The sequence below is a fragment of the Grammomys surdaster genome, unplaced genomic scaffold, assembly GCF_004785775.1.
Source record: "Grammomys surdaster isolate TR1022 unplaced genomic scaffold, NIH_TR_1.0 126198, whole genome shotgun sequence".
In the NCBI taxonomy this organism is placed as follows: Eukaryota; Metazoa; Chordata; class Mammalia; order Rodentia; family Muridae; genus Grammomys; species Grammomys surdaster.
The window spans coordinates 6,734,473-6,748,410 of record NW_021621003.1 but is presented as its reverse complement, the minus strand read 5'-3'; the positions used below and the strand labels follow the sequence as shown (position 1 = coordinate 6,748,410).

The 13,938-nt window shown below is 41.9% G+C and overlaps 1 protein-coding gene across 2 annotated transcripts in view; it reads right to left on the bottom strand.

The window, feature by feature from the left end:
* Positions 1-13,001, bottom strand: part of Vcl (vinculin) — a 97,487-nt gene extending 84,486 nt beyond the window's left edge. The window contains exon 1 of one of the 2 annotated variants that reach the window (XM_028758557.1): positions 12,737-13,001. In XM_028758557.1, the coding sequence (XP_028614390.1) occupies positions 12,737-12,904 (168 nt within the window). In that variant the 5' untranslated portion in view covers positions 12,905-13,001. The remainder of the gene's footprint in view (positions 1-12,736) is intronic. The other variant, XM_028758558.1, reaches the window with a different exon arrangement.
* Between the last annotated feature and the right edge of the window lie 937 nt (positions 13,002-13,938).

Sequence of the window (13,938 nt, the reverse complement as noted above, 5' to 3'; positions counted from 1 at the left end):
TTGAGGTCAGCCTGGTCCTCAGAGTGAGTTCCAAGACAGCCAGGGCTACACAGAGAAATCCTGTCTTGAACTGCTCCAACTCACTGATGAAAAAAAATTAAGCCAGGTCCATTTTTGAAATCTTGCTACTTGGAAAGCTAAAAGGATTGTTTGAATTTAGTAATTTAAGATCAGCTTGGGCAACATAGCAAAACCTTATCTCAAAAACAGAAGGAAAGAAGAAGGAAGGGAGAGGAAAATAAATGGTTAGTATAAACCGGTGTAGTTCGGTGGCATAGCTTTTGCCTAGCAGGTATAAAGCCTTGGGTTTAATCAATTTAATCAAGGAAAAAATAGAGGATTGTCTTTAATCATGGGAAATCAAAGGTTCAACTACCTAAAGCTGTGATATTTTTCCCACAGTTGGTAAAACTGTATATTCCGCAACATATGGAATTCTGCTGAAAGCTTTCATTGGCATTTCGCCTTGTTGAATAAAAAGAGCTATGCTTAGGCATTTTTTTAAATCATCAGTCTCTTCAACAGATTAACATTTAAAATGTGACTTGAAATCGTGGGAAAGAATATTAGTGATAAAATCTAATACATATTGAGCTCTTAACTATTTGTCAATAATAGTTCTAAATATTATTTGTGAACTCATTTAATACAAATAACACTGAGAGGTACACCTTATCTTTACCAGTTTTACAGAAGAGGAACTAGGAACTAAATAATTTCTCCAATGGTACCTATCATCAAATAGCCAATAGTAGGGAGGATAAAGGCTTATTTTAATTTTTATTATGTCTATAGGTGGGGGGAGGTGCACAGCAGTACAGGTGCCTGCAGAGTCTAGAAGACAGTGACAAGATTATCTCCATATGCACACTGGGATTGTGCCTGGTTTATTCAACATGAATTAAATGGTTGCACTGCATGCCATGATTTCTATATCTTAAATATCCTAGTATTGATCACGATACCCAATAATGCACACAGTTACAGTTTAGTATATAATGTTAATATTTGAAAAGAATGGGAAGTTTAAGCATTATTTGTATAGATTTTTTTCCTGAAAAATCTATTGGCCCAAATGGATCCAAATTATCTTATTCATTTTATTTCAATAGGGTCTAAATACATAGCCCTGGCTGGCCTGGAACTCTCCAGAGAACTGGAAAGAAAGATGTGCACCACCATGCCCAGCTTCTCCCAACCCCTTTTCTTAACTATACGAATAAAAATGTACTTTCCATCTGGTAAACAGTGAGTATTCTAGGGTGGGAACTCAAAGAAGGCTAAAAATGTTGAGAACGTAGATAATAGAGGACCATCAACCTTCAACTCTAAGAACAAGTATGCCATCTTTCTTTACAGAAAGCTTACTTGTGGGAATAATTTAAGCTGCGTTCAAAAGAAGGAATGACTTTAACCTGGATGGTGGCCAGCTGTGCTAAGAACTGCAGCAAACACAGCCACTCTTCTCTTAGAAGTCACTCAACTGGAAATTTTATCAGTGGGAAGTTCTCTAAGGGCCAATGACTCTATTTTCTGCACCCCAATGAGTCTTGAAATACTGTTAGTTCTAATTTTCAGCTCTCTCTCTCCCTCTCTCTATGCACACATATACGCAGCCCACGCTCACACCAAGCCAAGGAAAGCCTGACTTCTCATAGACGAGAGAACAAATTTGTTTCGAATCCGAAATCCAAAATATGTATCCAGCATAATATAGTTCTTTATTAATCCCTGCTTTGTGTTAGTACAGGCACGTAGAATAGAGTGATATTTGGGGACAGGACAAGAGAACCACCAAGTCTTCCTATAGAAAGCTATCGTCCTCCTCACGAAATAGCCTAACATGACACCAGAAATGCCAAGTATCAGAGAACAATATGCTTAAGGAGGGGCAACAGAGTCCCTGTCCTCAAGAAACCAACAATCTAAAGGGAGACACACCCAGGAGAAGTGAGGAAACAGAAGAAAAACTTCAGTCAAATCAAGCATCCAGGACTGATGGCCTAGCATATGAAGTACAAAATTTACAAAGTCTTACCAAGGGAAAGAAGCCAATGTACCCTCCATTTCTTATGTCTAATTGTGAAGGTCCCCTTTCACTCAGTAACCTGCCATCGACATATCATCTCTGTATGTAATGCACACATTTAAACAAATTTAATCAATGAGTCTTTGACAGTATGTCTTGAAAAACATGTCAGTATACAAGGTCTCTGAGGATCGGGCTGCTAACTCAGAAGTCTTTTCCTTCTGCATTTGCTGGAAGTGCAGCCTGGTGATGTAACTACAGGGTAGCTTCCTAGCATACAGCATAGGGAAGACAAAGTCTCAAAGGGGTACAAAGTGGTTGGGTCTTCTCCCTTTTCTTTGTAATTTTTAATTTAAACACATAGTCTCACTACATAGCTCTGGCTGACTTGGAACCCTCTGTGTTGATCAGGCCAGCCTTTGCCTGCTATGTGCTAGAATTAAAGGTCTATATCATACAGCCGGCTTTCACTGCAAATTTATAAACAGGATAGTGCATTAGGGGTGGTTCTTGGTTTTGTTTGCACTTTTCATTAATGGTAAAAATGAGAAAAATGGTGTGTGTGTATATGAAACATTCAGAAATATAAAATCTGTTAACTTTTCAATAATGAAAATACAATTTATACCAGGCATGGTGGTGCATTCCTGTAATTCCAGCATTTAAGGTGACAGAGTCAAGAGGATTTTGAGTCCAGGACAGCCTGGGCTACATAGTAAAACCCTGTCTCCAAATATATATACACATAGACATACACACAGACATATACATACACATATGCATAGACATATGCATACACATACCTATAATTTGCAACAAGAAAAATTTTATTTAGCTAAGTGTCCTAGCGTACAAATATTCTCCCAGAACTTAGGAGGTGGTAACTTGACTCAGTTCAAGGTCAAGTTTGAAACTAGGCCAAGCTATATGAGACCTTGAGACAGGAGAAAAGATCTTAAGTTCAAGGCCAGCCTGGGCTACACAGCCAGTTCAAGAACGCATAAGTCACATAGCAAAACAATGTTTAAAAGAACAGTGTTGGGGAGGATAGAGGTCAAGAAGAAATTTGTTTTCTTCTTCTAGTCCTATATTTAACACCTATAGGAAGGCCTAAAGTTAGAAAAAGGTTAGATTTATCTGAGAGGAACAATTATCTGACAGAACACTCTTCTCATCAGGAGTCCTCAACACAGAGCTTTATTACAAAGACACCTATAAGACTAGCTTCTCTCTGATACTTCCTACTTAAAGACTGTTACTTCTTTTGGTAGCACCAAGTGCTGGTTCTAGTTCCTGAAACATAAGAGATATTGATGTATTAGGGGAAGGACTTCTCTTTAAAAGCTCTCATTTGTCTTTCTACTTCCTATCTGGCAGGCTTGTTGAAATCTTAAAGTATACGGAGCTGTATAAGTTGAGATAAAGTGTGTGTGTGTGTGTGTGTGTGTGTGTGTGTGTCTGTGTGTGTCTGTGTGTGTCTGTGTGTGTCTGTGTGTGGAGAGAGAGGGACAGAGACACAGAGACACACTCTCATGACAACCTTAATAAAAGAGGTTGGATTTGAATCAGCCAGAAAGCAAAACAGCGGATCAACTTGAAATCTTTGTCTCCTGCCATATGGTTCAAAGAAATACAGCTCTTTAATGTGGAATTCATGACTCACAGTATGAGGCTGCACTGTAACCAGCAGGGCTCCAAATAATAGAGGAACACCTGGTCTAAATCGTTAAATATTTTAAAGGCACTCCCAAAAAGAGAATGCAAAATCCCAGGCCTCTTCCAGATAGGAGGCAGAGTCTTGAGCTATGAATTTAGTAAGTGGCCTGCATAGCTGAAATGACTCCTAAACAGAGAAACCACAACTCAAAATAGCCTGAACCCTTTTGTTATCTCAAACAATGGGCAATTAGCCATCCACTGCTCCCTTAGTACATATTTGACCTGTATTAGCCAAAGACCATTATAAACTTGGTGAGGCTTTAAACTTGGCTGTACAGGGTGTTTGAAAGCTAGAGACTACAAGTTCCAACTGTACATTGATTCCTAATGTTGTATACATTAAAATGAATGCTATGCAGACTCATTTAAATTTTAAAATGTGTACTATAAGTCTATGACCAGAACAGAAAGCCCTATAAGTTACCGGAGAAAAGAAACAGCTTAACTAAGATGAGCATTTCACCAGAGCATACACATGATTGATTAGACTCCAGTAGAGAATGTGGGTATTCCCACTTATCCTTCCCAAAAGGTGTACATTACTAAGAACCTGTCAGAAGGCTTTTATTTTGTTTAACATATGTACTTCCCTTTTTTATTTTTCCTACAGTTGAGGGGGGTAGTGCATGTGGCAGTCAGAAAACAGCTCGTAGGAGTCAGTTCTCTCCTTCCACAATGTACATTCCAGGGATCAAACTTGTCAGGTCTGGCAACAAGCACCTTTACTTGCTAAGCCATCTTGCTGGCCCTTGGCTTTTAAGTGATTGCCCCACACACACACACACACACAAACACATACACACCTTATACATGGATAAATGAGCAGTGGCTTAAATACATAAAATAAACAGGCTGCTCTATTTTTATTTATTTTATATAATGTGTTGACTACGTGTATGTACATGTGCCAAATGTGTGCCTGGAGGTCATGGACCGAATATTCATGGAGGTCAGAAGAAGGTGTCAGATCCCTGGAACTGTTGTTATGAATGACCACCACATGGGTGCTAGAAACAAAACCCAAGTCCTCTCTGAGTGCAACGAGTACCTGGAGCCACTGAACCATCTCTCCAGCCCCTGTGCTGCTTTATCTTTAAGCAAACAGACAAGAAGTATTGTATTAATACCCAAGTGAGCCCTATCTCCATAAAGGTATTTTCCCTATTGCCACCTCTCTTCATAACAATAATGGGGGTGGGGAGGGGTCAAACCAAAGCTACTACTGTTGACTCTTGCTGTGCCTGTTTAGAATTAGATCAATGGTATTTATATAACAGCTAACTTCCTACTTTGTAGATATAAACAAACATGTAAGTTGGGCTCCATTAAAATTACAAACATAGTTGCAGAAATATACACAATTTCTAGAAGCCTTCTGTTCTCTCAGATACAGGAGTGCTAATATTATCAGAATAAGGTTCATACCAGTCCCATTAAATACCTTTTGATCTGGGACAAAATTTAAAGGAAATTTCATGATCTCCCAAAGAATATATACAAATTTATTTCAAATATTACTTAGTTTTAATAGGGTTCAAGCTAAGCAATCACATATATGACTTTTCTAAAGTCTTTATATGTTTTAAATACTTTAATAAAGTATTTTTATAAATATTTTATATATTTATTTTAAAAGATATTGAGAGGCTGATCTGCACCTACTCTTTATTTCCTGAGAAAGAAAAGAGAGGGAAGAAGGAAAGGGGAGACTGGGGGTGAAACTGCAACCCACATCATGTCACTCTCTATGTAGAACTGCCATCATGGCCACACCAAAGACGGACTCTACAGCCACTGGCACCAGGCCCAGGACAAATGGAAACGTGTGATTAACACCATTCTTGTTGCTGCTAGTTGCAGATGGGACTTTTGCACTGATACCTAACAACCCTGAGCTAAGCAGACGAAGAACAGCGGAGGGATCAGTCCAGAGGATCGGGAGTAAGTGAGCAAAGGTCTGAGTCCAAGCAAACCAGTTACAGGGAAGCTATTTAATTTCTCTAAACCATACTTGCCTTATCTATAAAATAGGGGCCTTACAACATCTACAGGATTGTTGAGGAATCACCAACATGAAAGTATTTCATAGGCACTAGAGACATGGCCCAGTGGGTACTGTTTTCTGAGCAAGCATGAAGAACTGATCTCAGATCTCCACTATTCATGTACAAAGTTGTACCTGGAACTGTCCATCAGTAACCCTAGGATGAAGACAGAGATCTCCAGGGCTCACTGGTAAGCCAGTATAGCTGAACCTGTAAGCTCCGGGTCATGAGAAACTCTGTCAAAAATTAAAGTGGAAAAGCAGCTGAGAAGGCCATACCAGCCTCAACCTCTGGCCTCCAAAAAATACACACAGATCAAGAACACACACATGTGCAAACACAAGCTTATACAAATGCACACACACACAAACACACACATACAACACACACATACAAAAAAAAACCCAAATATTTTATGAGGTATAAATGGCTATACAAATGTCCTTATTTACTTTATTAATGGTTCTGGTTTGTTTTTAAAATTAGGAAATACAAAAACATTTTTAAAAAGAAATCATCCACAGGCCTGTCACTCAGATGTTGTTACTGCCTGAACTGAGATAAACCTAACACAAACCAAAAGGAACTACGGCAAAGCTAAGTTCAGATGTTAACACAGAGAACTACAAGTGACAAAATTAATTACTGGTCTCTTTTAAAGAGCAAGGCAGACTTTCCCATCTATCCACCTAAAGAGAAGACAATGCTACTGTCCCAAGAATTTATGATATATGAGTGAGACACATAACAGTCAAGGCCACAAAAATAAATAAGTAAATATTTCATGAATCCAAGTAATAGTTTCAACACAGGACCTCAAACGCAGGGGGAGATGAAGTATCCAAAGCCCCATTAATAAAACCGACATGGCTCTAATGGTCACATCAAAGACTGACAACTCACTATAGGTCACTTCAGTGAGAAAAGAAAAAGAAAATTTTGCATATGGTGCTGTGAGATGGGCAGCCTAGGCATCTGACTTTCCACACTGCTTACTAAAGCCCACCCTTCTGAGAACTTGTGTCCCTCCTCTTTATTCCTGTTTCCCACCCTCCCCTGTTCTACCTCCTCTCCTTTACTTTACTAATGCACTGAATTTGCGTTTTGCATTTTAAATGGCTTCCATACAACTCAGGGGATGGAGAGATGGCTTAGCACCAACAATAAGGGAGGAAGGGAGGGAGGGAGGGAGGGAGAGAGGAAGGGAGGGAATAAAGTTCTGAGACATACTACACTATGGATGAACCCTGAAAATAACATGCAAAGTGAAAAGAAGCCAGACACAGAAGCCACATACTGTATGATTCCATTTATATGAAATGTCCAGAAGAGGCAAATCCAGGAGTTAGGAAAGGATAGGAAAGGGGTCATGGAGGTAAAGGATACAGGAAACAATGTGAGAGCACTGCAGATGGGCATCTGAGTTCTTTCTGCGTAGTCAAAACTGTTCTAAAAGGGGATAAATGGGAGTGTGGGGGACAAGAAAAGACTATAACAGAGGTGAATAGGATCAAAACATATACATAATGAGGTATAATGAAGCCCATTATTATGTAGAATATATTCTAATAGAAATCTCAAATAAATTGTTCTACAATTAGGTTGTAGTAATAGTTGTACAACAATAATATTGCAAAAAGCAATTAACTATATACATTAAATGAATGAACTTTATCATGTGGGAATTATATCTCAATAAAACTGTTCAAAAACATGGTCTTATTCAGGATCCTAGTCAGAAACAAGACATAGCCAGGCATGGTAGTATATACCAGTAATCACAGCACTTGGGAGGCAAAGGCAAGAAGGTTGTAAATTTGTAAATTCAAGTCTAATCTGAGAAACTTCTAAGTCATCTAGAGCTCCACAGTGAATCTCTGACTCACAAAAAAAAGAAAGAGAGAGAGAAAGAAAGAGAGAGAAAGAAAGAAAGTTAGTTTTAAGTGGACCATAGGAGGCTCAGTAATTCAGACCCACTGAACCCATATAAATGCTAGATGGGTGTGGCAGCCTGCCTGCAATTCCAGCACTGGAAAGCAGGAAACAGGTGCTCCTCTAAGAAGCAAGCTTACTAGAGACTAGTCATATCAGTAAGCTCTAGGTTTGATTGAGAGACCCTGACTCAAGAACAAGATGGAAGAATAGTTGAAGATGATTCCCAGAGTCAATCTTGAACTACAACATGCAAGGCCATATATACCCACACAGTATGAACACACACACACACACAAAATGGAGGGAATAAAACATCTTTTTTAAATTTTCCAGCTGACCTCCTCAAGTGTAGAACAAAATGACAACTCAGGGACTGGAGAGAGATGGCTCAGCAGTTAAGAACACTCACTGGCTGCTTTCCTAGAGAGGACCCAGGTTCAAGTCCCAGTACCCATACAGCAGGTCAAAACTGTAGAAGACCTGACACCCTTGCACATAGACACAAGCAAAACACCAACACACATAAAATAAAAGTAAATAAATCATTTAAAGAGAGAAAGAGAGAGAGAGAGTGGGGCCTTTTATAGTAAAGCCACACTTTAGCCAGCTTGTAGTGGCACACATCTTTAATTCCAGAACGCAGGAAGCAAAGGCAGACAGATCTTTGAGTTTGAAGCTAGCCTGGTCTACAGAGTGAGTTCCAGGACATCTAGGGCTACACCGACAAACCCTATCTCAAAAAACAAATAAACAAACAAAAAATACAGTAGCTAGATACAGTGACCATACTATGCTTCAGATTACTATAGCTGGACATAGTGGCACACACTTTTATTTCCAGCTTGCATTGAGGAGGGAGAGATAGGCAGAGCTCTGTGAGTTCCAAGCCAGGTAGGGCTACATAGTAAGACCTTGTCCAAAAATAAGATACAGGAACTCCAAATCCAAATGAGTCCTGCTCCCACACAAGCAGTTCAAATTGGAACTTGCTTTTTGGATGCTTAAAAATTCTGCACCTTTGCCTAAGTAGTTCCTTCCATTCGTAAGGCATTTATTCTCACAACTTTAAATGTTCCAATCCTCTGTCTCAAATGATCAGCTCACATGTTATATCTTCCATGAAGCCTTCTCCAGTTCTCTCAAACCATCTCTCCTTCCTCTGAACTTGCAGTGTTTTGCTTCCTGAATGCCACCTCTAACTTTCAAACTGATAGAAGGATTACTCTGTTCAGTATCAGTTTTAATACTTTAACATTCAAGAAGGATCTCAATAAATTTCTGCTTCATAAGTAAATGACCATGTTCAACAAGTGAGTTTCATCTTCCTCCATTGCATGTAACTTTGGAAATACCCAGAAGTCATTTAGATACCAGCTTCTTAAATGATGGGTCATGATCTCATAGGGTCACAACCTGGAATGTGGGAAGGATAAAATATGTGGCCACCAGTAAAAGGCTCCTGAACAATATCATAAATCAAAACTGTTTCTGGCCACCTTTGTCTATGCTGCATGGAGCAACTTCATCATAGCTTTGGACCTGAACATACGACATATATTTGGACTGTGGATGGGCTTATCTGAAACACCTCCACTCAGATTCAGAAAAAAACTGCAGTGTTTTTACTGTGTACACAAAGTTTTTTACACTCCTAGAAGTATAAAAGTTTAATTACAGAAAAGCAAAAACATCTAATATTTTCTTACCACCATTTCTGAGCAAGTTAGAATGTCCTTAGGTTGTATTATATTTAGATGATTGATTTTTTTTAAGATGGTGTCTAAGTTGCTGACAAGTTGCATAAAAAAAAGAAAATCATTACATGGTATTTTGGCTTGGGAGAAGGACAGGATTTCCAACAATTTCTGAAACGGCCCTTATACGCAGTTCCTCAACACTTTGTGCTACATATTTATATGAAGCTAAGTTCTCAGAATTGCAGATTATAAAATCAAAATACACATCAACTCTGAAAAGCACTAAAGATGCTCTGTATGACTGAAGTACCAAATATTCAGCCAAGAGTTAATTCTTGACACACAAATAGATAAGCACGTCTACCTCATTATACCAGGCAAATTTACTTGCATCTTTTATTAGTGGTAAAATTCTATCTATACCAAAGAAATGTTTTAAAATAAACTTATCAATGACTGTTTTTACATGCCTATTCTATATATCTATATAACTAAGGCTGAGTAAAATTTTCTCAAGCCAAAGGAGTCACAAGTAGAAACAGCTTAAGAAGCCATGTCTTAGACCACAAATGCTATGCCAAGTAGATGGGTTTCATTTCACTCACAATATACATTTTCTTGACCAAAGTAAGACTAATTCGGCATACATATATAAATCATTTGAGAGAAATTCCAGAAGAGAAGCACTGCAACGAGGATACAATCTCCCAAAGGAATCTGCAAGAAACATTCTGATTATATGGATTCTCAAATATTTGTTCAAAATTTAGTTTCATTATTTTATAGAAACAAATTGAGTTGCAACTCTTAGAGTTTTATTATCCAGTTACTATTATTTCTCTACTGATTTTAAAGTTAATTCCTTTCTATTCTTCGTGCAGAATCTGAAGCTTAGGCTTCAATTTCTTCAAGCCTTAAGAGTATCCTAGCCTAACTCTTCACATGGTTCCTCTTCCTTTAATCCTCTATTGAGCTGTCTGTGTGTCAATGCTAAGGACTGGAACTGGGGAAGAAGGAAAAAGAGGTTCCACTTACATTGTGTTTTCCTGACAGGAGTTAGGAACTTGAGATGTGTACAGGATCCACACACTTATGAAAAACAGCTGATGGATCCTCTGGCCTCCCTAGAGCCCGTGTGTTCTTCCTCACACACCACTCTCCCCCTCACTCTCCCACCCAGTTTGTGCATCTTGTTGAACAAGACCTTCTGCTAAAATACCCATATGCCATTCACTGGCTTCGAGTCCGGTTTCTCTTTAACTTGCTTGCCGGCCTGCAGTCAAGACAATCTACTTAGTGAAACCTGGTAGTACCTTTGTTTATGACTATTTATCAGTGTAATCCTCTCTACTGGTTCAACTTCAAATACCTTTTATAGGTGTTAGGAAGTGTGTAAATACATGTATTTTTTTTCATCTTATATCTACCTTTGTTTCTTTTGTATGTCTCCTGATTATGACCATTATAACCACCTATGCAGCTACTGTAAAAAACAGAAAACCTTTACTCCTGGAGAGTCTTCAGTAAGTCTGGGATGGGAACTGGAAACAGTCATATCTGCAAAGCCCCACTAGTGATTCTCGTGCACACGCTGAGAGCCACTGATTTATTACAATGCTCTTTATACAACACACATTCAGTGCTTATTAATTCATGGCACGGACGCTCATAAATAACTTTTCTCTAAATAGCCTAACCAGATATCAACCAACCCCTTGACTACACCAGCTGTGTTCCAAGTGCAACATGTGGTTTTAAGATTTCGTTTCCTCAAGTACTACACGGAGGGACACCATTACCTTGTCTCTTTACATTGTTTCCCATTTGTTGAAAAACCAGAGGCCTGGAATGCAGCCATGTCAGACAACACTACTTAAGAATGTACTCCGGAGTCTGAGATTAAAATTAGCCACAAAGAGAACAAGAACTAGATAGCCTGAATGAGTACACTGCTCCTACTCAATAGTTTCTTACTTAATCAGTATCGAAGAACAGAAATTTCCGTCCCGAGCCCCGCCCTCCTTTCCCCCTCCTCCTCCCCTCCACAGCTTTCTTCATACCGGTCTCCTAAAACACTTGAGACAGTCCGGGCCCCCTGAGGACCCAGGAAGACACTGTGTGCACTAAAGTCCTATAATCAGATAAATAACACAAGCCCCACCCGACTAACAGTTATCTATCAACTACCCTGGCACACCATTTACACAGCTTGGTTCGAAAGCAATATGAACTTTTTCCTGAGTTGTTCTTCACAGGCAACAGCAGTCTGAGTCACACCCAGCCTCGAGCAAGTGTGACATTAGCCAGGTTACAGTTAAGGGACTAGTCTCTATATCTCTTTTCCCATTTCAGAAGTGAGCTACAAAGATCAGCGAAGAGCCAGGGGCAGGCAGGAAAGTGTGGCCGGGGAAAGAACGCCCCAGCCTTCCCCTCAGGCAGGGGCTGCAGATTCCAGATTCCACAGGCCTCTCACAGCAGCTCCATCTTGCTTCCTGCCAGAAGGAGGGGCAGAGGAGGAGGCCCCCCGAATCTGGAAAGGACCCAGTGGAAGAAAACCGTTTGACAGCAGGTAAAGCTGGGCGGAAAGCTTCACGGAAGGAATAAAATGAATGATTATGGGGTCAGGGAGAAGAAAAGCAGGGCTCCTGGTTATGAATTACTGCATAAAGGTGTTAGAGTCCCGGAGGTGTGAGCAAAATGCCCCAAGGAAAGGAGGCGGCGACAGAGAGAGGAGGAAGCCAAGTAGTTGGGTAAAAGCAACAGACACCAGGATCCCTGGGGAGGGCTGGATAGGTGGGTCTCAGGGGACAGAAGTATTAGAAAGGCGAGCAGCTGGATGCAAGTAAGAATCCTTGGAAGTAAAGGCAGGGAGCTCGTAAAAGAACCCACCCACAGGATGGACAGGAGAGGCCTAAAAAGGAGTTAAGAGCAAGGTAATCAAAGCAAGGGACGGAGCCTGCCCAGGGGAGGGACAGTGAGACAACCTAACAACTATCATTTCTTGGGCGCCTGCTATGGGCACACACACGCTAGGCACTTTACAACTAAAACCTCACTGACTCTTCACAACACAGCCCCAAGGCAGGATTTCTCACGAGTGCCCCCATTTTATAGATGAGGAAACTGAGGTCCCCGACAGACTCAGTGGCTTGCTCAAGGTCACAGCCCAGAGAAATCAGCATTCGAAACCACGGCACCTGCCCAGAAGCCCACCCGGCGCTCCAAGCGCCTGCGAATGCAACCAGCGAGGCTGACCGGGACCCTGGAGACGTCTCCCGCCCGCGCTCCAGTCCCAGGCCCCGCGCGCTCACCCGGACGAGGTTGCTGACGGCCGCCTGCACGGCGGCCACGGGCGCGGTGAGGTCAGGAATGGCTTTGCCGTCCACCTCGCCCTCCTCGTGCATAATCACCAGGTGCGAGATCTGCTGCGCCACCGGCTCCAGGATGCTCTCGATCGTGCGCGTGTGAAACACCGGCATCGCGGCGGCTAGCGGGGCGGCGAACCGCGGGCAACAGAAAACTGGGATCCGAGGGGCCGGGAGCTAGCGGCGAGAGACTGACTCAGAGCGGCGACTAGAGTCCGGGCTTCCCTCGGCGTAACCAGCCCCACAGACGCCCCGCCCTCTCACGTCGCCGCGCCCAATGGGAACGCCGCTCAGAGCCGGACTGTGCCTCCTATTGGCCCTTCTTCGAGAAGCTCCGCCCCCAAAGGCCGCACCGCCAAGGTCCCGCCCCGCCCCCATTCCCAAGGGAGGGGCCTGGGATTGGGGCTGCGCCGCAGGGATTGCGACTGGATTCCCGAACCCTCTCGCGGGGCGCTCCTTATAAGGGCATAGTGGGAGCGGAGCGTGCGACTGCTCTGGACTGGCCCCGCCCCCAGGGGCCGCCTCCCGTCTCAGAGTGGCGGAGCTCCGCCCCTCCGCAGGATCACCTCAGTAGGGCGGGATATCCTCACCTCAGGCGGTGAAGGAGAGAGGAGACCCGGGCTTCCCCCGGTCTCCCCGCGGGGTGCTCCCCTTTTCCCGTCACCTGACGCGGTCAAAGCACTGTTCCGTCTCCTCCCAGTAACTCACGAGAAGGTAAAAAGACCCAGATAACAAAAACACACAAGAAACGTGAGTGCCCATTGATTTACACTATCTGCCCTCTGATAGTCACAGTTAAGTTTGGTGTAGCACTTTCTAGACCATTATGTACACGTTCACTTGCAAATACATGTTTTCTAAATATGTAGGAACTTTTCCGTAGAACTAGAGATTTGATGAAAATTACCTGATAGTCTTTCGTTTTTGGTAAATAGAAGTCTGCCACGTTCTGTTTTAAGTGACTGGCACCCCATACTTGCAAATCAACTTAGGTTTGGTTATGTTGCTAAAGTGTTTGCCTAGCAGATAAGGTTTGATCCCCAGCACTTCACAAAATCAGACTTGATAGAGTGGCCAGTATACCACCGGCACTAGGGAAGTGGATAAGGGGTTCAAGGCTACAGAGAAAGTTTGAGGCCAGCCTGGAG